The sequence below is a fragment of the Epinephelus lanceolatus genome, chromosome 15 (assembly GCF_041903045.1).
Source record: "Epinephelus lanceolatus isolate andai-2023 chromosome 15, ASM4190304v1, whole genome shotgun sequence".
Classification (NCBI taxonomy): Eukaryota; Metazoa; Chordata; class Actinopteri; order Perciformes; family Serranidae; genus Epinephelus; species Epinephelus lanceolatus.
The window spans coordinates 33,823,159-33,849,550 of NC_135748.1; the positions used below are offsets into that span (position 1 = coordinate 33,823,159).

The following is a 26,392-nucleotide window of genomic DNA, read 5'->3' on the forward strand; positions in this document are numbered from 1 at the left end:
TCAATAATGGTGAAGGGATGGGGACAGCCTCTAAACCATCAATTATACGATAAATGAAAATGCCATAAGAATAATAAAAATGGTTTCAGAGCAAGGTTGGAAATTAGTACCAGCCACCAGCCAAATGCTGGTAAAATATACAAGTGGCTGATAGATTTGCTTCACTCACCACCTGCAAAAACAATGGTACTCTTGGCATCCACCAGCCACAGCGGCAGGTAGACAAAAAAAATTCAAACCTTGTTTCAGAGTATTAGGTTCTTCTGTTATCAGTGTATTTGGTAACACTTTGATTTGGCATAACTTATTAGAAAGGAACGTGTATGTTGATGCACATTCATAAAATAAATTTGGTAAAATAGACTTGTTAGTTGGTTCTCCACGGGAAGGCTTACAATTCATCAAATATGGAACACAGTTAATCACTTTCAATAATATTTTCTTGGGTTTTAAATGGATCTCACTTGAATCACTCGGAGTTTTCAATTTAATTAAACAGTTTTTTCAAGTAAATTCCTCTAGAAATCCACTGCTGTCTGTAAACTCACACAATTACACAACTGCAATAGGATTTATTTTGTATATGTAATTAGTCATTAATGAGTTGGTGCTTACTGTGTGTTAGGAATGTGCCTAAAAGAAAAACCTTTGAAGAAAAAGTTGAGAAATTATGAGGAAAATAAAGTGTCGTATGTTAAAGATGGCCGATCCTTTGAACATCTCAGTCAGTGATGTTACAGTTGTGTAAACTCCAGGCTGAGTTATATGTGCAGTCTGTGGTTTAACAGCAGTCAGCTGAGCTCTGCTTTGCTTCGTGTTGTTGCAGCTCCTGATTGGATTTGAGTGCGGGGTTGTGGTGTTGTGGGATTTGAAGTCCAAAAAGGCTGACTACCGCTACAATTATGATGAGGTAAGGCTTTATTTTCTTTGCACTCAGTTCTTGTGAGGTTCCTGGTTAGTTTGTTCACAGTTCTCTCGCTGTAGTTTCCCAGCAACATGTTTGGTCTTGTGAGGTTTTGCATGATCTGTCACTTCATCAACATGTGACTGAACAGAGGCTCTCATTGGGCCACTGTGTGATTGTATCTCACGAGCTTATATACTGTGTGACCTTTGGTGATAACTGAGTGTGACACAGAGAAGAAAAAATGTTTGTTATTCACATGCTATACAGACTGAAATTATGATATCCAGTGGATCAAATACTTGAAAATATGACAGTTTTCTAGATGATTCAGGTCATACTTAAGTTAATTTTGCATTTTAAGAAGATGAGAAGAAGTGTTAAAGCACACGTCTGGTGATGTTTTATATTCTTCTGATTTTCATCCCTTGAATCAAGTCATGGTGCTGATCTTGGCAGTCGCTCAAAAAGAAATAAGCATGCTGCTGTGAATCTATAGGTAATATTTGATGCTAACCTCTCTTCTGATGATCAAGTCAACCATGTAGGTGCCAGAATATGTATTTAACATCTGTTGTGTATTATTTGTTCAGGCTGCACATGTTCTTTTGGTCACTATCACTTCTGGTAGTTGTAATTAGCACAGGGTGTGGTTTCATATTATTTTATCTGTTCATTTACTGGCATGGCTGCTTTTACACCAACAGGGTGAGTTTTTGGGTCTGATCTTTTCTGTTGACAGCACACAAAACGCATCTTTGGACTTAAGCATGAATGTCATTGAAGGAGTCACAGTTACAGTACGAGCCTCTTGGCAGCTTTTTTCATTGATGGTAGTCGCTACACATGTTGTTCAGTCTTGTTTCTTCCAGCTCAAGATAATCTCTAAAATTAGGTCATTTTTATCATCCACAATAAGTTGCACATGGTTTTATCTTGTACCGGCTTGATAATTGTAACACACTTTCTTCGGGTATGAGCCAGGGCTCCCTCCACTGTTTCCAGTTGGCATGATCACATCACCCCTGTGCTTGCCTCCTTACACTGGCTCCCTCTTTGATTCCAAATTGATTTTAAATTTTTTATTGCTTACTTAAGTCCTTAAACGACCTTACTCCTAAATACATATGTGATTTATGGACCTGGCATGTGCCCTCTCAGCCATTAAGATCTGTATATGGAGCCCTGCTGGTTGCTCTCAGATCACAGTTTGCGACAAAGGGAGTCCTCACACTAACTCTGCCTTCTGAACTCAGACACACTGAGTCTCTTGCTCTTCTTCAGACTTTGCCTGAGGGCCACTTTTGCAAAATGATGGAAGCAAGGGGCCACTTCATAAACTTTTCAATCTTTCCACATTTGCTGTCCTCACTCATCTTTGTCAGAGGGACATTCAGTCACATCAGCCCCTCACAAGTCAGGTGTATGGGTGCCCACTAGCTCACCTAGTTGAGCAGATGCCACATGTACAAGGACTTTTCTCCCTCTTTCACTCTGGATCTGTCCTGTCTAATAAACACAAAATTCCAAAAAATAATATTTAATAAAAAGGCAGATGTATGCAGGGTGTGTCTAGGATTTAAGGACATTTGGGGTCTAGCCCTGATCTCTGTCGGGTGGGTCTGGGGGATCCTCCCCTGGCCCTTTATTTATTTATTTTTGCCAAACAAGCTATATTTTGATTCTTTTTTTGCACACTAGTTCCTTTATTATATTCAAAATACAAAAAAAATCCCATTGGGAATCAATTTATTTCTATTGTGGATTAGAAAATGGTTAGTCGGCCATCTGGCACCCTTTTGTGGGCCACAATTGGCCCATGGGCCGTAAGTTCAGTATCACTGCTCTGTGCTCCTGACTTTTGGCCTTAATTGTCAAGTTAAAAAAATGAAAAAATTTAAATTTCCCCCAGTGGATTAATAAAGTATATAAAATTAAAATTGAATTAAATTAAAATAAATTAAATTATTTCCTTTTGTTAAAAAACTTAACAACACAAAATAAAGTTTATTTTTATTTATTTATTTGTTTTTTACTGGGACAAATAACATATAGCAACACACAGCATGGTACACGTCACGTATACATATCTGGGGGTCACGTAGTCATGGCTAAGCCTCTGGCCACCAATTTAGACTTTCTATTGACATCAAGGACCATGCTGGAAATAAATATTTTACTTTAGCATGTCATCCTTTGGATTACTGTCTTACCGTCTTCCAGAAATCAATCAATCAATCAAAAAATGTTAACTGACTCCCCCAAAACAAGTACCATAACATATATAATACAAACTGACACACATCTCCACAAATGATGTAATACATAAAACAGGCAAACATATATTCTTCTGCTTATTATTATTATTATTATTATTATTATTATTGTAATCATTTTGATTAGAAACAAAGTTGTTTTTATTGTTATCATTATTATTATGAAAAGATCAAAACCAACAGATTCTACAAACAGGCACTGCCACTGTAGCCAAAGCCTGATCTATCCTCTTCCTCTGTGCCACAGAGCCCCATTGTTGTCCAAAAACAATTAAAAACAGGTCAGCGTGCCACACTGTTTTTTCCATTATTTGATCAACACATGTAGTTTATTTTGAGCCAGTCCCACAAACATCGCCTTGCTGCCAAAGAGACTTGTTTGTTAGTGCAGCAAATGTTTATAATCCACATGTGAATGTAGTCCCCAACAAATACAGTATTTACCTAAAATCTACAGTGTGCAGCTTTTGTAGATGCAAGTATATAATTAAGACCAATTTTCAAAGACTTTTGTCTTCAGTAGGAATGAATGGTCGAGGTGTGCCTCAGACAGGCTGGGCAAGTTAAAGGTTTTACAGTCGGACTAATGCACTGTTGGTTTTGGTCTTGTCATGGGATTAGTTGGCAATAAGAAAAGCATACAATAATCCAGCTTTATCCTTTAAATAGGTTGCTCACAGAGCTTCTACAGATCTTATTTGTTGTTGCACAGCTGTAAAATGTGCATGCACTTCATTTATCACGCTCTAACGATGGGCTGCTGCGTGTCTTTCAGGCGATCCACTCAGTCGCCTGGCACCATGAGGGTAAACAGTTTGTCTGCAGCCACTCTGATGGCACTCTGACCACATGGAATGTACGAGCCCCGGCCAAGCCTGCACAGATCATCACGCCACATGGTACGAACTCTTGCATACACACAGGTGTATTGTTTATATGCGCTCACATACTGAACAGGAGCCATCTATGTCTTTAAAAGCACATATAACAGCTCAAAGTCGTTCCAATCTAAGAGGTGTGACTCGTACAGAGACAGATGGATGGTGGCAGATTGTCCATATGTGAACACGAGCGTATTTACTTTATGTGCAGTGTATTTCTGTAAACGAAAGTAAAAGCATTTTTGCTATTTGACTTCCACCAGGAAAGCAGCCGAAGGATGGAAAAAAGCCAGAACCATGCAAGCCTATCCTGAAGGTGGAGTACAAAACAACAAGGGCTGGGTAAGTGCGATGGTAGCAAGTCCCCACCCATCCTGTGCTTTAACCGACTCCGGTTTGAATCCATATCCTGTACTGAAAGTGGCTTTTCCTGTTATTCTGTCACAACAGACCGGTCATGTAGACAGTATCATTCTGCTAGTGGAGAGCTGGGAAGGCCTTTGTCTTACTATTCTTTTGTTCTCACAGGTTGTTGTGACTGTTAAATAAATTATTTGTGATCATGGCAAATGATTTGTCGCTCCAGTGAGGTCACATGTTAATTATATTGTGATCACTATTAACACAATTATCATTACATGAAGAGAACAAGCTTGTTACGTCAAGGTCACACAGTAAAAAGACAAAAGTTTCCTGTAAAAACATGTCATAAAAAATTAACTGTTTCACTGAAGCTGATCTAATTATCCCTCACTTTTTTTCTCAGGACAGGGATTAATATAGTTGTCATTATAATTAAAAAGTAGGCTCCTCCCATCATAAATGCTCTTGAAATGGGGGCAAAGTATCTCCAGAGGAAGCACATCAGTAAAATATCGGTGTCCCTCCTCGCCAATATACCACTGATTGAACCTTGTAGCTTTTTCCCAACAAACTAAAAAAATATTGAATAAGCAATTAAAATGTTTGTGTGTGTGTGTGTGTGTTTCTGACCTCAGGGACCCATTCATGGTGCTGTCCGGAGGTCTGTCTTACGATACAGTGGGGAGGAGAGCCTGTCTGACTGTGATGCATGGAAAGAGCACTGCTGTCCTGGAGATGGACTACCCCATCGTAGATTTCCTAACGCTGTGTGAAACTCCGTATCCAAATGGTGAGCTGCAGCACTCCGCTCCGGAGAGGATCTGTATCGGCTCCCTGGCATTACGTCATTGTTAATTTTGTGCTGTTTTGGTTCTTTTTGCCAGACTTTCAGGAGCCTTATGCCGTGGTGGTCCTCCTCGAGAAGGATTTAGTTTTAATAGACCTCGGACAGATTGGGTAATTATTCTGCTTTCTAAATATAGTCTGGTTAGAGCATTTTTGGTGTGCATGGAGGAATATGGGTATTGCAGATCAAGCTTATTATATTGAAGTGCAGCATACAAGAGATACCACTGAATTTTTAATTATATTGTCGGAAATGTGTGAATCAAACCTTTCAGACTTAAATGAACAGAAGAAAAAGGACACTAAGTCATGATCCATCTCTGACATGTATGATAAGTATAATGAGTTTATAGAATACAGAACAGCTGTCACAGTCATGTCTATTTTTGACCTACTCCTATTCTATAAAGCAGTGGTTCCCAACTGGTGGGTCACGGTCCCAAAGTGGGTCGTGGGTCCACTCTGAAAGGACCGCAAGTGGCTCACAACATGTCAAATTTGTAAAAAAACACACTTTATTTTGAAGTATATTGAATTTCCAGCACAGAGTTTTTATTTTGAAGGGCTGTTTCCTGCTCTAGAGTGAGTGACTAACCGACAGCTACTTAACAGAAACAGCAAACTAGCTCAGCGTCATGGCCAAACTTATTTTTACAGTCATGAATTAAAGTCTTTTTACTATATTCTTAATGTTTATTACTTTTTCCATGTGTGTATTGCACCTGTGTTTCCAATTTTATGCAAATTAAATGGTTAAAAAAACATTTTTTAATACTAAATCCCATCTTTGTCCTGTTCTTGAAAAGTCTTTATTGCTAGCTTGCACTGTCGGTGGGTGTATAAAAAAATTCACCCAGTTAATTTGATGAATTGAGGGCAACCAAGCCAACATGAATGATGAAGGTTCAGTCCTCAATTTTGTTATAGCACCCAGTAGTAGCACTGTTTATCAATCTAGATTGTTTTGGTGTGAGTTGCAGAGTGTTGGAGATATCGGCTGTCGAGATGTCTGTTTTTTCTTGAATATAATGCAACTAGATGGCACTCGTGGTGCTCAAAGCAAAAAAAAAAAGTTTTTGAAAACCTAGATGGCAATGTCTCTTTCCAAACATCATTATCCAGTTACTCAAGTTAATCCACAGACCTTGTTGTGAGCAGTCTTATGTAGGAGCTATTTTCTTTCTACCAAACTACACCCGCCAACTGTATCACCATGCAGAAGGAAGTGTGCATCTACTGCTAGCTCACCTAGCACCACTGAGCTAGCTAATGTTACAGCTCAGTTGAGGAGGACGCCGTCAGAGTTTACATCTCCCTCTGTCAGAAGTACAAGCCTCTCGCCCATGAGTAGATGCATGCATCCTCCTACATGGTGGTCTGGTTAGCGAGTGTAGTTCTGTAGAAACAAAAAAGATCCTACATGCTCACAGCTGTGGATTATCTTTAGTAACCAGGTCATGATTTGCAGTCTAGTTCCATTATATTAAAGAGAGGGCAGACATCTCTACAGCTGATACCTCCAACACTCTGCAACTCGCACCAAAACAGTCTAGACTGATAAACAGCACTACATGTAAGAGGAAAAATATGTGTCTTTGATTTTGGGGTGAACTGTCCCTTTAAGTATACTGCATATTTGAGTGTCAGAGTGCAGTGTTTGCATTCCAAGTGGTCCAAGTTGTCATCTATAAGTCAATTTGACAGAGAAGTGCAGATACTGTGAAGATGGAGCTGTTTTAATATCTCACCTGTGGCCCGTTGTCTTGACAGGTACCCGATATTTGAGAATCCATATCCTCTGACTATCCATGAGTCACCAGTGACCTGCTGCGAGTACTTTGTCGACTGCCCTGCTGAACTTATTCCTGCACTTTACTCTGTCGGCAGCCGGCAAAAGAGACAAGGTTACAGCAAGAAGGTAAATGACTCCTCTGTGTATTCTGTGGTTAAAATGCACTGAACACTGGAATTTATTTTTGGAGACACATATGCTGTTAAAGTGGTACCATGCTGAAAGAAGCCTGCAAAAATCAAAGTAAAGTTAACATTTGTTTTGGTCTTTTCACAGGAGTGGCCCATTAGTGGAGGAAACTGGGGTCAAGGCACTCAGAGTTACCCAGAGATCATAATCACTGGGTTAGTGACTAATTATTAATGAATCAATGAATCACTTTGTTGTTTTGATTCACTGATTTTATTCACATGGATACAGGTTTAATCAAAGTGAACAAATTATCCCGTATTTTTTTTATTTTTTATTTTTATTTACATTTTCTTTTTCAATGTTTTTAGACATGCTGACGGGTCGATCAAATTTTGGGATGCTTCTGCATGTGAGTAGTTTTATTTACTTTGTTAAATTTAATTGTAGGAAGCTTTAATGCAGGTTTTGTGCCTTAATTCGTTTCCACCAGAGGTCATGTCGCAGGTTACAGTTAAAAGCTTACATATGTACAATCAAAGCAGTGATAATACACGTCCATATCATCAAGTGAGATAAACACATTTTTCTGTTCAGACAAATCCATGTCCTGGAGAATTGTTAAATTGTTGTTAAACTAGGTAACATTTTGAATATTAGACACAATCATAGACTATGGTGCAGTGATGATACTGATTAGGATTCGTATGACTTGTTGAAATGTTGGATTTGCAGATAAAATGGCCATTTAGGCACCTTCATTCAAAGTTAGTACACAGGAAAGAATTATTTTATGCATTGACATTTTGGCACCAATTGAGGAAAGTTTTTGTTTTGCCTTTAATTTACAAAGATGTATTTGATATATTTCTAAACTTAAGTCACTCTTTCTTCTTAATGTGAATGCTAGCTTTAAGTGGTCCTCTGATTTTAAAGAGGTACACCCAGTGTTTTTCTGACATGTAGGATAAAACACAATTGATCAAGCTTACTATTGGGCATGTCACGATACCAGAAATTTTGTAATCTATATCAATACCAGTGAAGTTCTACAATTTTTGATACCCAATTTGATGCCATTGTAAAAAAACCTCAGTCGCATGTACTTAAACATACACTCTTTTATTAATAACATAGAAATTAATGTAATTTCATTTTATTATTATTCCTCAATGATCCGCCTTGAACACAGAGTACTTGTCTGTGTGGTTTCATGAGATTTTGTGGGTAAGGAAACATATATTAACATATAGCCTACAGTATATTAACATATTTCTCCATTGTTGTTGTTGTTCCGCACTTGTACATGTAAGACGTGACGGTTGCCGTTTGTGGTCGGCTGTTTGTCCTGACCCTGCTCTGCTGTGATTGGATGGCTGGGTAAAAAGTGACACTAACGAGTACAGCGTTTTACCCAAAGTTGTTACCCAAATTTTTCAACACTCGGCAACCAGAACAAAAAAAAAAGGGCAAATCCGCATCTCACAGTGCAGAATAGATGCTCAGCGCCTTGAAAAACTGCTGGTGTTAGTTGCTTAGTGTAAATGCACGGCACTTCCACTACAAAGAATTAAAAGAAAACACCAGCAATGCCTCAGGAAAAAAAAAAAACACTTTTCTTTTTTGACGAGTCAAGGTGGAGCTGTCACTGCAGCTCCGCTTTTTGCAATCTTCTACATGTGCTTGTTGTTGTTCTTCGATGCTGGTAGGCATTCTCTTCCTTCCTTTGACATTTAACGGCAGACTGGAACAATTGTCGACGTATGTGCTCCATCAGACTCATGAAAATTGCATTCCCGGTACATGCGACATTGGATAAAAACAAGAACTGTCATGTTGTCTAAACCTCTGCATCAACTTACTACCAAAGTTTCAGTTCTTGTGACATTCCGACTTTCTATCACCAAGTCCATAGTAAGCTTTGAAGCAGCTCACTTTGCTGTTTAAGCCTGTGTATACACAACAGTGTCATCTGTGTAAATGAATATTTCAACTCCATGTCACTGTTTTTAAAAACAGCATAATGCATAATTCACAAGAAGTAATATAGGTGGTGCTGGAACTACTCTGTGTTATTGACTTTAACACAAAACATTATATGCTATTGAGTCAATGCACCATGAGTACGTTAACTGAAGTTAGTGTATCACCATATCTCTCTAACTTCTTTCATTCTTCTCAAAGTAATGCTCCAAGTGCTGTACAAGCTGAAGACTGCCAAGGTTTTTGAGAGGGCTCGCGGTAAGGAGGAGAAGGCAAATACAGATATAGTAGAGGAGGACCCATTTGCCATCCAGACTTTGTCCTGGTGCCCTGAGAGCAGGATGCTGTGTGTGGCCGGGGTGTCCGCCCACGTCATCATCTATAGGTTCAGCAAGCAAGAAATCACCACTGAAGTTGTGCAGGTGGGTAAAAAATCATTGTCTGTTGCAGTGTGTCGTCAGAAACATGCAGAATTATAGTTTGGGACAAATGTTAATCATGATTTTAATTCTTGAAACTTATCTGACAGCAGACAGATGATTATGCTTTGTATTTTTTCACTTATGGAAAGGAGATTGTGGCATAATTTTATCCTATGCCAGAAGAGATGTATGCAAAGGTGGTTTGAGAGGTGACGGTCAAATACATACAAGAACGAGCTTTGTTGTGACACATCATCTGTTGTGTTTAGCTTTTGGAGGTGCGGATGCAGTGTGAGTTTAGTGATGGAGACTCCCCTGATCCAGGAGGGGACCAAACCCCCACCCTGCCCACCTCAGGAGCTTCCTCCAGCCCTCAGGAGAGCGAGCCCCCCACTCAGCCCTCCACAGGCAGCAACTCCTCTGACGGACCCCGGGACAACATCCCATGCCTGCAGTATGGACGATTACGTTTTCTTGTTCTGTTTTTGCTAAACGGTTAAAATGGGCTCAGCTGATTAGGTCTTTGTGAAGCAGGTTGTCACTGAACGCACCAACTTCAGTAAGTGATGTAGTCATCCATTCACTCCTTCCAGTCAGCCGCTCAATTCTTCACAACATTTCCACGTCAGTGCACCGAGGGGAAATAATCCTCTTTATAAAAATATTAAAAATGATGAAAATGTTTTGACAGTAAAAGGGGAGAAGGGGGAATAAAAATAATAAAAAAGGATGATATTGTCAGTGTGGCTTACCCAAAGGGTGATAATTCATTCCAGTGTAGAGCGCAGCCTGCTGTCTCATCCTGCTGTGTGTTCAATGCAGGGTGCGGAGCTCCCCGCTGAAGCAGTCTCCGGGCTACCAGGTGGAGCTGGTGATCCAGCTGGTGTGGGTGAGCGGGGAGCCGCCTCAGCAGATCACCAGCCTGGCTATCAACTCCTCCTACGGCCTGTAAGTCTGTGCAGCCAGCACACTTGATATTATGACATGACATGACATGACATGACATCACTTTTTCACACTTGTCTTGATAGTGGGTGGTTATCCCTTTCCAGTTGCTGTATTTGTGCATCCTGTCACACACACAGAAGACAACGAACCATTTAGTGCAATTGTAAATAAAGTCTCTCTGTATTGTAGCTAAGAGTTAAAGCTGAGGTAAGCGGTTTTATTTTTTGTCATTGGGCAAAAGTCCCATAATAGTCTTTTAAACATTGTAATTTAAGTGGACTGAGAGAAAACAAGATTTCTGCACCTCCTCTTGGCTCTGTTTTCAGGCATTAGGGAATCAAGCAGGAGAATTTGGCCAATCGCAGGTCATTTCAGAGTGATGGTGTCCCTGTTGGCAGATACACGTGGACATTCGTGAAAGCTTGATTTAGTGGCGGAGAATCTGGCGGAGAAAATTGCTATTCCAGCATTGGCAGCAACTGCCCACACTGCAAAGCAACCCAAAAAGAGAGTCTCAAGCCCCTTTTCCACTGCACAAAAAACCACCAACACCTGCTAACATCTGGCTTTGTATTTAATGGGAAAGGTTACAATCAGCATTCAGTCATGAGACAAATGACTCTGCAGTAGTCACATGTAGATATTGGCTCCAGCTCTGACCGGCTCCGATCGGCAGCGATGGAGATCCGACACCTGGCTGGATGCTCCAATTTTAGCCTCTTTGCTAGCGTGATGCAATGACAGGCAGCCGCAAACCAACCAAGCAGTGCTCTAACATTGATCTTAATTGAGTCGGCACTGAATTTGAGAGAGACTGAATAAATAACAGGTATAAAAAAGAAGTAACCACAGTAACATGTTCACTAGCCTCCATGCTGCTTTCAACTGTTTACTAACCTGATTTCCAGCCCGTCAATGATGTTGAACATGACACACCAGTAAAAACGAACAAAAAGGCATACTTTCGTCTACTGCATAGCCGTGCACACAGCTCTAGTGTGTTCTAATGGGTTTTCCCATGTTTAAAAAAGACACATACACACTCTTATTTTGATGGAAAAGGGATATTGACGAGAATCTTACAATAAAGGAAACAAAAAACATATCTATCGGCAAAGCATTTCCAAGATAGAAAGAAAATGTCGCTAGTAGTTTAGCCTTTTATTAAAAGTAGCCATAGGCTTACAGCTATAGCTTGTTTAAGTTCATGTTTACATAGCCAACATTAGCTAGAGCCTTGAATCACAGTATAGAATTGCCGCTATATAATGGCATCAGGATCACAGTCACAATCCCAATGAGTGAAGTGAATAATAAGTACTCATTCAGGTCACTGTAAATTAATGTATGTGGTTTGAGTGGGGAGAGCATGGGAGGAGGGCTGTACTTTCAGATTCTGGCAATTTTTTTTTGCCCTTTCCACAAATCTGCCCACCCCGGCTATGAAACCAAAAATAGCATCTGAATCCTAATTCCACTGTGTCCCTGCTGTGTTTCAGTGTGGTGTTTGGAAACAGTAATGGTCTGGCTGTGGTCGACTACCTCCAGAAAACTCTGCTCCTCAACATGGGCACGTCGGAGCTCTACAGCCCATCCGACCCCTACCAGAGGCAGCCTCGCTCCCCACGCAAAGCACGGCAGCCCTCTGGAGGTGAGCTGCACTCCAGCAATTTTATCTGTCTCATGTTTCTATTGGTCACTCTCCATAGTTTAGCACCTGCACTGGCTTTCCCTTACTAACATTATTGACCCTGGAATTAATGTTTATATGTTGGTTACTTACTTCATATTTCTTTGTGTTGCTAAAGCACTCCAAACTATTAGCTGAGCAGCTCTGGCTCTGGCTGTTAGAGGTGGGTTAGCGAGGCAGGGCTGACACTTGGCAGCAGCCTCAACTTCGCACCACGAGCACCGCCCCCTGCAGTAGCTCCTGTCCCTCAACAGGGGGCATCACTGACCGATTCTCCATCTGTTCAGTTGGACAGACCAAAGACAGAGTGAATATCAGTGCTGTAGAAGCACTTCCTTTTTGATTCCTGTTTATGATAATGTTCATTGCTTGTTGTAGCCTGGCTGTTTCTCTCATGTCTTTTATTGTGTTTTTGTCATTCACTGTTTGTATTCATTCTTTTAAGTCTCAGTGGCCTGCTGTTACATTCAAGATTCTTTTATATTGCATTTTCTGCCATGAAAAGCACATTTTAAAAGGGACCTATCATACTACATCATTATTTTCTGACATAAATATGATGTTACAATGAAGGATTTTCATATTAAATGTGGCCAAAGTTTCAGATAATCAGGTAAACCTATGTTAAAAAACCCAAAGCGGGATTTATACTTGTGCGTCAGCTCTATGCAGACCCTACACTGGAAACTACAAATGTGGCCTACACAGTTGTGAGCATTCATACCTGTGCGGTGGTGTGTCTGTGTCACACTGCAGTTACACCTCCAAAACACTAGTTGGTAGCAGGGTTTCTGTGAAGTGCTGTAAAGTTTAGTTGATTCAAAACACACATTAAACATGGCTTAATAGAGACAAACACAAGTACACACAGCAGCTTCACTATAACTCGCAGCATTCACAGACAAACACTTGTCTTTATCTGGACACATTTTCCCCACAAATACAACATGCTAATGTTTTTAGCACAAGCCTATGGCATTTTACATTATATAAATTAGCTTAGCGGCTAGTGGACTTTTCCTCTTCTCATATGAAGCCAGAGACAACAGCAACATTTAACGACGATAACGTTACAAAATGCGGCTCCATTACAACTCACAAGGTTCACTGACAAAATAAATAATAAAAATAAAAATAGACAGGAGGTTTGCGTCGCCGTGACATGTAGTTAAATTTCTAGGGAGGTGCACATCAGGCTATGGTGTAGAGTACGGCGTAGGCTCTACATTGACACATCAACGGTATTGACTTGACGTAGAAGTATAAATCCTGCACAAGGCGTCAGATCATTCTAAATACTCTCTTTACAACGTTTTTTCTACTTTAGCAACAACCTGACATCAGATCATGACAGATTTCTTTATATGGCCATCTGCTCCAGGCACGTCACTGCAAGTGTTTACATTTAGTAGCCCACACTGGTTTATGTAGCTACATGCTAACATCAGGGAAATACGAAATCTTGGTTGCTGATGTTGAAAATTTCTCCCTGATTTTAGATCATGCTGGAATCTGTCCAGCCATATTTACAAGCTTTAATCGTGATGTTTTTCACGGTTGAAAGTACTTCTATTTTATTACGGTCAATCCCCAGCTGCAAGCACATTGCTACATGTAGCTACATGCTAACATCAGGGAAACATGTAATTCTTTGGGGTGCTGATGTTCATTTTTCCTCAGTTTTGGATCATATTTTTGCTTGAGCAAGTGCTGCTATTCACCGAGATACTCATTTCCCAGCTACAATAGTGGCGCAGGCTTTTTCTCAGAAGGGCGGTGGCCTTAAAGAGACTGGTGCTGAAACAGAGTGTTTCAGACAGAACGTGTAAATCGGTTGTTCCAGCACAGACAGGATGAGGAAAATGTTGTTTTTAAACATTAAAGCATGTAAAGCATAACAGATCCTCTTTAAGTTTTTAGAATCTTATCTTACTGATATATCGTAATTGTAAATTATTATTAGAAATCCAGCAGCAAGCCTCTGAGACTCTGTCTTTTCTTTTGCACTTAACACTGTTTTTACTGTTGGTCTCTCTCTGTGATTTGGTAAAGACATTCCAACTGTGACGTCTTGCATGTCCAGACTTTCTAACTTGTATTCTGAGTCTGTGAAAAAACTGCGCACATCTCACTTCAGTAAGTCATGTTGTGTCAGATTTTCTCCTCCCCCGCTACAGTATCACTTCTCTCCTCTAAGCTTTCCCTTCTCCTTACAAAGATACACTCCCTGATTTTAATGTAGCACCCCCAAATCCCCAAAGCTCACTATTGACTTTTTGAAAACATCAGCAGTGAGCTGGGAGGAAATTTAGAGACTTGAGGGCACTTAAACAAAATCAGGTTGTGTATCTTTAAACTCTGCCATGTATTTTACTAGACAAACAACACTGACTCCCTGAGTCAACAGATTTGTACTAGACTTGTGAAGTGAACTCAAGTGTGGCTTACACTGTACGGGTAGCTGTCCCCACCTTTGTTCTAATAGGTGACCCTGTAGTATTTTCACTCCATGTACTAGGGCTGGGCAATATATCGATATTATATTGATATCATAAGGGATGCACCAATTTATCTGCCGAATATCAGCATTGGCCAATATTTGCCTTGTTGACTTATTGGCAGATAAGATGACATTGACTGTTGGCAGTGGCCGATGTTCTTCTGTTGTGTCGCATCAATTTTCTCCAGAGTAAAGGCATCTCAGGGACAATAGAAAACCTGTTTGGGATGAACAGAGATCTTCCCTATGACGCTTTTGGAAGGAAGGACAGAGTAAACTCACTATGAGTGTGTCAGAGGACACACCCGATTGTTTCCCTAACAATGGTTCATTGTGAGCAACAGGTCTGTGGTGACATCTGCAGAAGGAGAGCTACTTAACATAGCTGTTAGCAGCCAGTGCTTAGAGCAAACACAGGTTGCACCGAGTTACATTATGATGCATTCATTTGTTTTAATTGGGAATTTGTTGATGTTTTGACAGCACTATAAAATAGATGTTAGAGAGGGAATTATGATATATATTATAACGTGAAAGGACTTTTTAAGCTTTTTTTTCCAAATTTCACGTGAAAGAAGGTTATTGTAAAGGTTGTTTCACAAATTTGTACGATTTAATTTGTACTCATTGATAAATAGTGTAATGAAGGAGTGAATGACTTTAAAAGAGGTCTTCTAAAATGAAGATTTCTTTATCTCCCTAGTGCAAAAGGGAGAATAAATAACCGCACAAACAACATAAACAACAAAGTACCATATGAGCTGTAAGCCAAATTGTTACTTTAATCATCAGCTTTGGCCAAGAATTTGACAATTGGTGCATCCTGAGATATCATCATGTTAGACTAGATATCAACTTAGATTTTGGATATCATAATATCGTAAGTGTGGTCTTTTCCTGGTTTTTAAGGCTGCATTACAGTGAAGTGATGTAATTTCTGAACTTACTGGACGTTTTTTTGCTGTTCTATTATTTGTTTTTACCCATTTAGGCCTTGATCACACAGAAAGCGTTTTAGCAGCTGGAGGCGGCTTTTTGTAATTGTTTTAAATGAGAACGAAGCTTTTCACATGCGTTTTTTGCGCTCTAGGTGCCTAGCGTTTTTGCACTACACTCTGAACTCCTCGAGTTGAAAAAACTTCAACTCAAAGCCCCATGTCATCTCTTTTTCCATCATCTTTTTCTCATTGTCCAATCAGATGATTTGAGAGGCGGGCCTTCTGTGGTGGCTACGACAACAAGTTTACAGTTGGTAGACAATGGAGGAGAAACTGGTGATAGCAGTTGCTGGATACCCAGAGCTATACAGCCCGATGATAGACAGCAGGTTGTCAAACTGCCCCTGAGTCATCCTAAAATATGCCTCGAAACACCCTTCATCGTGGTGAAGCTCCTGGACCAACTGGTGGTACTCCCCATGATCCACCCTCTTTTTTAGGGTCTCATGTACCCACACAGATCTCTGTTTACATGTGCCCAACAAACTATTTGCTGACAGCCTCTCACCCTCAACCAGAGCTACAGCAAGTACCCTCTGCCTCAACAATATAAAGGTGCCGCAAGCGTATTTTTTCACTAGTGGCATTTAAGTGGCACACCTCTCTGTGTGATCGGGGCTTTAATCATTATATCCACATTACTGACTATTTATCAAAAAAAAAAAAAAAAATCACTGCAAATATTTTGTGACAGCACCAGCGGTCAACTCTGCAGTATCGTCACATTATCAGTATCGAGGTATTAGATTGAAATGATTGTCATATTAGATTTCCTCCATATCGCCCAGCCCTACTGTGTACAGCAGGAATTCACTGTATGAGATGAATCCAGGAGGACTAATTCTGTCTTGTTTAATTACAACCTTTGTGGCTCCCACAGCAACCTGTGATTCCAACGATGGGTCCAACACCTCAGAGGACCGCTGCAAATCACCTACTTCAGGTAAGCCTCCCTGAAGTCTGAGGGCTTCATGCATAAACAGATCCTTTTATTATTTTTGAATAGCGTCTTTTACAAATGCTGACATTTGTCACGTAGGATCTACCTCACCTTGCAATTCAGACGAAGAGCGAAAACAGAAGTTCATAGATAAGGGTATTGTACTGTTAAATGCTGCACAACCCCTTAAATTTAAGTATTTCTGAGTGGCTGCCGTTGTCTGATTTGTCTTTTTGAACCTTATTTCCAGTGAAGTTCAAAAGCAGACGTTTTTCCAAGACGGTTGCCAATGACTTTGGTACTGTATCACCCAGATGTGTTCCCTCTGATTACTCACTCTTTTCTCTGTGAATGACAGCGTTCTAACCACACTGTGCCTTAATCCCACGTCAATCTGTGCGTCTTGTGCCAATGAAAGAAAGAAGTGCATTCAATGAATGTATTTTTACTAATCATGAGGTTTTGGGGGTTTCAGAGCTGATTTATGAAATGATTCACGATTCTTTGTTGCATGACAGGACGTCTTTTGAATTTCAGGCCTCAGATTTTCTATGCAGATTTTTGTCAAAATGCTGAAGGCTGTTGCTAGTACACAACCTTTGATTGAAAATATGATGCCAAACTGGCAAACAATGCTTTTTAACTAAACCAAAAGCATAGAAAATCTGCTTCATGCCTTATTCTGTACAGTACTAATGTCTAACCGTGTCACTTAAAAGTTTAAGTGAATTATTTATTCGACTGTCGACACTGTGTGTTTCTGATTCCAGGGCTTCAGTTCAGTGTTAACTGTTTGGCTACCCACTGATTTTTCCTCCTCCTACTCTCTTTGCATAACTTTGTTCACTGAATTGCAATTACCTCACTTCTTGACTGCCTCTTGCTTTGTTTGACATTGCAGGCCCTTTGGTTGTCTGTGATGCTGCTCAGCCTCATTTGTATTCTCAGGGTTTCTCTGAGGGTGGTTATAAACTCAGGCAACTTTTGGGATTTTGTACTTTATGTTGGCAACACTCCTGGTAGCAAGCAACAAAGTTAAAAAGCGCCAACTGAAATCAGTTGAAATGTTTTTTTGGAATCAGAATGTTCCTCTTGAAGAAATGCAGACACTTGTTGAACACAGTAGAGCCTGATTTATGGTAGGGTGCTGGACACTTATGTATTTCAACATACAACGTATTTTCGATGGAAAAACCATGTCATTTGACACTTAACTTTCATGTTGAGCACCTGGAGAATTTAGTAACTTGGTGGACATCGTCATATTTTGTTGCACTGTTTCAGTAGGCGGTCATCCATTTACTCGTCCATGTCCTGCATTTGTTGCACCAAAACATGTCAACCCTGACCACCTCCTTTTCTTGCACTCCCATTGTCGTCTCAGTAGAAGTAGGTTCAAACAGTCATGAAATTTGTGGAAAATAATATGAGAAAAACTGTTTCCAGGCTTGGAGATGGTTTGGAATTAACAGGAGGTTTTGGAAAAGTTTTGAATTTGCAATGCTTTGACTATTGTCTAAAATACAATACAAATACTAAAATACATTTCTTGTATTACTCATTTAAAATCTAGTGCTGCCCTGCATTATCGAAACTAGTGTCAATACACATAGACCAGACGGGCAAAGCATCATCGCCAAGGCTGCGGGAAAGAATCTTGCTATCCCATGAAGCACTAGTAGTTTACCTATCTCCAGTTACCTGGGAACTGCCTGTGAAATAAAATATGTCTGTGTCACTATACATTTTAAGCTACTTAAATAAAGTCAGGGAAATGGGGTAAAATACCATGGAAAAGTTTTAAAAATTCATTGGTAGAAAGGTACGGGAGCACTTTTTAAACTGTCTCCCTCTTCAAACTCACTGAATTCATCAAGCCGTCCGTTATCAAAATGCAAAAGGTGATAAAGTAGCATAAATATATTGTAAAGCTTTAATTAACAGCCTAGTCCCAGTGAAACGCCCAGTCCCTTTTACTAGCCTTGTATGGCCAAACATTTTGACAAGTAAATGCCTGTCTCAATTATTTCTCTGGATGTATAAAATTGGATTGTTGGCTACCTCAAATTATGTGTCCATACCTCCATTACTCTGTAAGTTATTCATATTACTATTGTCTGTAAGGGTCCTCACATCAAAAGAATCAAAAGGATTTTTCATAGAATTTCATCCAAGTTGTGAGTACTGTTTTAACAGGATAAAGTGGTGTTGCAAATGATAGCCCAGGCTATTATTCGAAGTTTTACAGTAGATGGCTAAAACCTTTCGCTGAAGCATAATTTACTGGTCAATCTATGTCCCAACCCTCACCTATGGTCATGAGCTCTGGGTAGTGACCAAAAGAATGAGATGGCAGATACAAGCGGCCGAAATGAGTTTCCTCCGTGGGGTGTCTGGGCTCAGCCTTAGAGATAGGGTGAGGAGCTCGGAGTAGAGCTGCTGCTCCTTCGTGTTGAAAAGGGTCAGTTGAGGTGGTTCAAGCGTCTGATCAGGATCTTCCTGGGTGCCTCCAGTTAGAGGTGTTTCGGGCACGTCCCACGGGTAGGAGGCCCCGGGGCAGACCCAGAACACGCTGACCCGGCCTCAGATAAGCAGATGAAAATGGATATTATGAAAACATGGTGCCGTGCTTTAACTTCTGTGGAGCGACCCTTACCAAAAGTGTCTAGTGTTCTACCACAAATCAGGCTCAAGAGTTGTCCCATGTTTGGCATAATGTACTGTAAGTATGTCTTCATCAGTTGTCCTTCAGTATGTATCACCACTCTTGAGAATGACTCAAAATCATAACTGTTTCCAATGATTACGCACTGATTTGCACAGTGAAAACAATGTCACAGATTACTGGATGATAATTACAGAATCTTCTATTGTAATTTATTGAACCTGTCTTTGATTTTTCAAACCATCTTTAATTTTTAGCCATCAACCTTTCCTCATAAAATGGGAGTGTTTGTTTCTGTTACAGCCAAGATGTCACGGAAAATTAGCTCGTCTGGTGAGCAAAAGCCGGACCTGGGTAAGAAAAACTACTACAATTTGAGCTTCTAAGAACTTGAACATTTTTCTACAGGTCTACCTTTTATCTTTTGAATCTTCTGTCTTTGTATTATGTTTACAGCTTTAAAATACACATGTGAGATTACTGCTTATTATGTAATAGCATGTTGGTTTTAAGACTGTTGTGATACTGTAAGTTGAGATGAACACTCTCTGTTTGCACTGTGAGCAGAGGAGAAGCCCCAACGATGGCGCTCTTTCACATGTAAGAAGCGCTTTTGTAGTATGAACCAAGGCAAGGCAGCAACCACGATGACCCAGAAGGGGGGCATCTGTAGAACTAAGTCTTTCCCCAACTCCTGTGAGTGGACAAGCCCAGGTCTGACTTGGGCTGAAGTGGGATAACTGGTACTAACTCCCCACCAACTGCTGGGGCTTTTGCTCTGAACTGAATGACACTAATCTTCTCACAGTGATTGTTTCGTTCTTTCCGAGGACGCTCAGCTGACTTGACTGCACTCAGTGTTAAAAATCTTGCTTTTCTTGTTTGCAGTTTTTCCTCATGAAGAACACACACGACGGGCAGTGTGTTTAGCCTTCCCGTCTGTGTCACAGATCTTTTGTGTTTCTGTTGGGATCCCTCATTAGCTTTTTAAAGAGGGTAAACGCTTGTGTTTCAGCTGTCGTCAGCACAGTAATGAGGCATGAATAATTCTTGCTCCTTAAATACCAGTTCTTCTTCGGGAGTCCCAGTCGTACTACATGCATATCTTACGCATTTTTTCACGTTGAGAATGTTGTTGTTTTCAATTTAATTGGGAGACATTTAAAAAAAAAAAGCATCGTTGGTTGTAAAGTGCAAGAGCATCTCAATGTCAAAAAGCTTCCTGGTGAATACCAGTCGAAGGGTTTGATTTTTCCTCACTGGGTCACTTCTTTAAAAGACATGAACACGATTGAAGATGTGCTTCACTAAACACAGCTCTGACATGTTGACTGAGTTTTGACCCAGTGCCATTAACATCTCTAATTCTCCTGTGTGCACGGAGAAGTCCTCTAAAAACTTAAAACCACTTTCATTTCACTTAAATCATTTCCTCATTCTCTGGTTTTTCTGCTCACTCCTGCTGTCCAGATGCCAAGGATAACTCATTCACCCGCTCACGTAGTTCAAGTGTAACCAGCATAGACAGAGAATCCCGAGAGGCCATCTCCTCCTTTCACTTCTGTGAGAGTTTCGCCAGGAAGACGGACAGCACGGTCAGCCCCTGTCTGCTGGTGGGAACCACCCAGGGCTCTGTGATGATGGTGGCCCTCAGCCTGCCACCCGGTGGGGACCAGAGGCTGCAGCAACCAGTCGGCATCTCCTCCTGTGGTAAGAAGCTCAATGTATAAAATGACTGTATCGCAGAAATCAAGTATAAACAGTCACAACATTTATTTAAGCCAGTGGCGCAAACATGATGCGTCACACACATACCCTCGCCCATCCAGACCACTCTCTCCAGTGTGACAGTGTGTGAGCAGGTGAGGTGTGTGTTTTTGTATCTGCAGGGCTCCAGGTCGTGACCATTTAGTCACATTTTGTGACCATGGAGCACCAGGGAGACAAGAAATTAATGTTTGAGCTGAAGAACTGTTAGTTTGTTTCCAGCTTACAAGTGTATACATTTTTCAGGTTTAACAGTGCCACTGTAACAGTTAAACTTTCTGCTAACTGCTAACAGCTAACGGTTGGACTGGAAGCTTCAAGTTCACAGTAAAAACATCAACATTTCCTGCCTGAGTAAAGCCAGGTACTTCAAAATAAAAGCACAGGTGGTTCTGCTTTAAATTATTTCATTATAACAATGCTTTATTTAACTTTGCTCTAACAGTACTTTCACATCACAACAGACTATATTTAATTTTTATTGAAGTAATTTTATCATAACAGTACTTCATTAAGCTTTATTATAATGGTACTTTTTTTTAAAATTTAGTGCTTTATTCAACGTATTATCTGCTATAAAACTTAATTGTAACAGTACTTTATTCAACTTTATTATAGCAGTATATCATTTAACAGTAGTATAGTGCTTTAGTTATCTTAACTATAACAGTACTTCATTTAATTTTCTTATAACTATTTATTTGACTTTATTATAACAGTACTTTATTGACCGTATTACAACAGTACTTCATTTAACTTTTTTTTACGACAAAACTTTATTTAACCTTTATTATAACTACTTTATTGAACTGTTTTATAACAGTACTTTTACTTTTTATAACGGAACTTTAACTTTATTACAGTAGTATTTTATTATAACAGTACTTCATTCAATTTTATTATAATAGTACTTAAATAAACTTTATTATAAAATACTTCATTTAACTTTTTCAATAACTTTACTTTATTTAACTTTACCACAACAGTACTGTATTAAATGTTATTATAACAGGACTTCATATCTTTATTATAACAATACTTTAACTTTATTTTAACTACTTTATCTAACTTTTTCAGGAGAGTACTTTATTTAGTTTTTTGTATTAGTATTTTAATTTTATCATAGTAGTATGTTATTACAACAGTACTTCATTTAACCATTATTATAGTAGTACATTAATTTACTTTATTATAACTTTACTTCATTAAACTGTACTGCAACAGTACTTTATTTAACTCTGTCATAACAGTACTTTAACTTTATTGTAAAAGTTTAATTCATCTGCAGGCATTTAGAGAAGGTCTAAAAATATTGAAATATATGTTGTGAATCCTGAAATATTTCATTATATTTTATAGGCCATATTGCCGGAGCCTTGTTTTTAGGATTTGTCTCTAACAGCAGTCTGCAGCACAGTCGTGGATCCAAGCCCCTAAAATTACATTTTCCGAACAGACATGAGAAAACTATCTTTGTGCAGCAGGGATTCAACATGTGGTAAAAATATGATACAGTATAATGTAGGTATTAGTCATTTTGCTTTGCTCATTACTTTTTAAACCTCAGAATTACTCTCTCTGGCCTTCACAGCTGAAATGTCCTGGTGGATTCCTGCACTGTGAATAGTTAAAATTTAAGGAGGATGTGGGGAAGGACATGGGCAGAGTTGTGGTCACCTAAAAAGTCTGTGTAAGGAGTTTTCATTCCACAGTGTATGGGCCAGAAGAGATCAGTCAGTTTTAGTCAAAATATTCAGTTCCCGAAACCTCTGAGAAAGTTACTGTAGAGTCGACTGTCCGTCCTGGAAGAGGGATCCCTCCTCAGTTGCTCTTCCTGAGGTTTCTACCATTTTTTTTCCCCGTTAAAGGTTTTTTTGGGGGGGAGTTTTTCCTTATCCGCTGTGAGGGTCCTAAGGACAGAGGGATGTCGTGTGCTGTAAAGCCCTGTGAGGCAAATTGTGATTTGTGATATTGGGCTTTATAAATAAAATTGATTGAACTGTGGCAACTCACACCAAAACAATCCAGACTGATAATTAGTGCCACAGGTGAGAGGGAAAATATGTATTTTTGATTTGGGGTCAACTGTCCCTTCAAAGTCAGACGTTTCCTAAAGACAGGATTAAAAAAATGAACCAACAAGTGTTTCTGTGTTCCAGAAAGTGAAAGGTCATGCCAGTTTTAGGATCATTTTATAGTATCAAAATTATGTGAAGACCTTTTCACTGACCTGTAACTTTTATATTGAAAGAAGAAGCAAATAAAAATGCATAACATGAGAGATCACAGGACAGAAAGAACTTTGAAGGTTGGGTGGGGAGAGGAAGTGGTTTTATTTCCCATCACAGTTATTGTCCAGATGTTCTAAACTTCCCACGCTCTGCTGTCCTCTTGGTTGACCTTGAATTAAGGATCATAGCACTGAGTACAAATTTAACATTCTGTGGTGTTTTGAATCCAAATTAAAACGACACCTCCTGTCATGCTCACTCTTCAGGCACTATGGTCACTCTCAAAGGAGGCATTTTGACTATGGCCCTGTTGGACTCTACTGGAACTCTGCTGCCCCCTTCCTACGAGCCATGGTATGACCCAAATGCCTCAGATGAGGATAAGGAGAAGAGCCGGAGGCGCAGGCCAGCCTCCCCTCCCTCGTCACAAGAGGGTCAAGATTCCCAGTATGCTGTACTGTGTTCGGAGAAACAGGCCAAGGTGGTGGCCATGCCCTCCCAAACCCGCATCCACAAACACAACATCACAGAGACCTCCTTCGTGCTGAGGGCTGATGTCGTGCAAATAGCCGGGGCGTACTGCATCGCCTGTTTCTGTGCTAACGGGCACATCATGACTCTGAGGTATGATTTTTTGTGGTATCTGAGTCTACTTTCAAAATATCTGATTAAATCACAATAACTGTATCTGCACAGCCATAGTCTTAAAGAGTGAAATAATTTCTGTTTCATGTATCATCCCAGTTTGCCCAGTCTACGGCCTCTGCTGGATGTGAACTACCTGCCACTGACGGACATGCGGATAGCCAGAACGTTCTGCTTCTCCAACCTGGGTCAGGCCCTGTACCTCACCTCCCCTACTGAGATCCAGAGGATCACCTACAGTCAGGAGACCTGCGACAACCGGCAGGTCAGACACCCCTAATTACTAAATTAGTTATATTGTGAAAAGTTTGAATTCATCTTTCAATAATTCTAATAATTCAACACCAGTTATCTCTTCACCAAGCATCCTCTATGGACAGTTCAGGGATCTTTTTCTGTTCAGATATAACATCAGATGGGTGACAGAGGAAACAGGGACAAACAAGAAGGCATATTGCTACTCTATGCAGTGCACTTATGAAGCCTGTGAGGTCACTGCTATCACAGTGGTGGTTTAACAAAATAATTTGTGCTCTTTTCAGGAATGTGAAATGACATAATTTCATGTTCACTATTAGCACCTGAAATGGCATGGTGTCTACACTGCTGATCAAAAGTCTGCAATCGCCTGCCACAAAGCTTGATTCAATACAGACACATGGCTGAGAGGACTACTCTGTATTTTTGAATGGTCTTTCATGCTATTAGGTTGCACGAAGGATTTGTTTTCTACATGTAGAAATTCATATCAAGATACTTTGGGCATGGCTGAAAGCGACATTATTACCGACTCCGTGGTGGTTCTAAAAAGAGGAGCAGCTTCAGTAGTGTGGAATAAACTGTGGCGTCCTGAATGTTTTATGAACAGCCCCGGGCTTCTCAGACTCTTTTCGTTACTAACCGCTCAGAGGGAACTCATTCAGCGGCTCCTCTGGCAGCAGCACAGCGTCTCTCCCTCTCCTCTCTTGCTATTCGCACACAGGAGTCAGTGTCGTCAAGTGATTCTGTTATAAACTTTGGTAATGTAAACCTACGTGACTCTCGCAGCTCGACAAAAAACTTTGTATATGTGAATGTTTTGTGGTATCATAGCAGCCTGTCACAGGTTACAGCGTGATGATTAGAGGAGAAATGGCAGAGCATAAAGGTCTAGGTTCCTGTTTCAGTGTCAGTTGCACAATAATACCAATAAGTATGCAGTTAACAGATGTGTTGCTTTTGCAAAGCTGTTCTTCAGACTCCAAAACATTAATAGGTTAGTCGAGGGTCAGCACTGTTGGAATATCACCTGAACATACAGACTGACAAATCACAGTTTAAACCTTTTCAATGTAACCACTGAGTAGACTGTAGAGGGACCTTCTTTTGAGGCTGAAACTATTTAGAATGTAGATAATACATTTGGTGTCTGAATTATATGGTTTTTATCGCGGTTAAAATAGAGATTATTGAAGGTAAAGAAGAAAAACTTTATAAAACAGGTGATTCCAAACTTCTGAACAGCAGTGTATAGATGCTTTATAGGTCTGTCTGTATTTCTGTAGGGAACATAGATTGAAATAGACATGTGCTGATGTTTATGTGTTCCTCAGGAGATGCTCAGTGAGTTGTTTACCCCTGTGGAGACACCAGAGGCTCCTAACAGAGGTTTCTTCAAAGGCCTGTTTGGGGGAGGAGCTCAGTCTCTGGACAGGGAGGACCTCTGTGAGTGCAGTAAATCATCTTTCATCATATATATTCTGTATAGTTATGTCTATTTTTAATCTCACTGGCTGACCACAGCCACCAGTTTGAGGTATTTTGGGATTGGTGTGGGAAAGTTTTCAGTTACAGGACAGTTGCAATTTGATTTGACTTTTAACATGAGAAGATGTATGTTGGAATTTATTAAATGGATTTCTGTCTTTGTCTTTGGTAGTTGGTGAAACAGTTGCCGGTAAGGCCTCCCGTAGCCTGGCCCAGCACATCCCTGGCCCAGGGGGCATGGAGGGAATGAAGGGTGCAGCGTCCGGGGTTGTGGGAGATCTGGCCCGAGCCCGGATAGCTCTGGATGAGAGAGGGCAGAAACTGGGCGAGCTGGAGGACAGAACGGCAGCCATGATGGCCAGCGCAGAGTCCTTCTCCAAACATGCTCATGATGTATGCACCTATTGTTTCTTTGGGAACTTAAAGGAATGCTTCACCCCCAAAATGATCATTTGTGTATCAGTTACACACCCCATGTTAGGTAGAATTGATGACGAAAACTTTATCTTGCATGCCTGTGTGGTGAACAAAGAATCCCAAAAAATTCTTGAAGACTTGAAGGGTTTATCGACAACAAAACTCTCATTTATCCAGTTGTATGCTCAGTACTTCCCAAACATGCATTTCCACTAAAACCTTACTTTTTAAAACACTTCCTCGTAAGAG

At 40.2% G+C, this 26,392-nt stretch overlaps 1 protein-coding gene across 7 annotated transcripts in view; it reads left to right on the forward strand.

Moving 5' to 3' along the window:
• The window catches only part of stxbp5b (syntaxin binding protein 5b (tomosyn)), a 51,353-nt gene that overhangs the window by 20,210 nt on the left and 4,751 nt on the right, over positions 1-26,392 (forward strand). The window contains exons 7-29 of one of the 7 annotated variants that reach the window (XM_078175220.1): positions 827-910; positions 3,956-4,079; positions 4,325-4,403; positions 5,060-5,214; positions 5,309-5,381; positions 7,041-7,188; positions 7,339-7,406; positions 7,563-7,603; positions 9,376-9,596; positions 9,866-10,050; positions 10,419-10,544; positions 12,044-12,195; positions 14,287-14,370; positions 16,613-16,675; positions 16,772-16,828; positions 16,923-16,970; positions 19,641-19,691; positions 19,905-20,033; positions 20,808-21,047; positions 23,602-23,959; positions 24,080-24,245; positions 25,573-25,684; positions 25,899-26,119. In XM_078175220.1, coding sequence (XP_078031346.1) covers positions 827-910; positions 3,956-4,079; positions 4,325-4,403; positions 5,060-5,214; positions 5,309-5,381; positions 7,041-7,188; positions 7,339-7,406; positions 7,563-7,603; positions 9,376-9,596; positions 9,866-10,050; positions 10,419-10,544; positions 12,044-12,195; positions 14,287-14,370; positions 16,613-16,675; positions 16,772-16,828; positions 16,923-16,970; positions 19,641-19,691; positions 19,905-20,033; positions 20,808-21,047; positions 23,602-23,959; positions 24,080-24,245; positions 25,573-25,684; positions 25,899-26,119 — 2,985 coding nt within the window. The remainder of the gene's footprint in view (positions 1-826; positions 911-3,955; positions 4,080-4,324; positions 4,404-5,059; positions 5,215-5,308; positions 5,382-7,040; positions 7,189-7,338; positions 7,407-7,562; positions 7,604-9,375; positions 9,597-9,865; positions 10,051-10,418; positions 10,545-12,043; positions 12,196-14,286; positions 14,371-16,612; positions 16,676-16,771; positions 16,829-16,922; positions 16,971-19,640; positions 19,692-19,904; positions 20,034-20,807; positions 21,048-23,601; positions 23,960-24,079; positions 24,246-25,572; positions 25,685-25,898; positions 26,120-26,392) is intronic. The other 6 variants (XM_033642265.2, XM_078175218.1, XM_078175219.1 and 3 more) reach the window with 6 other exon arrangements.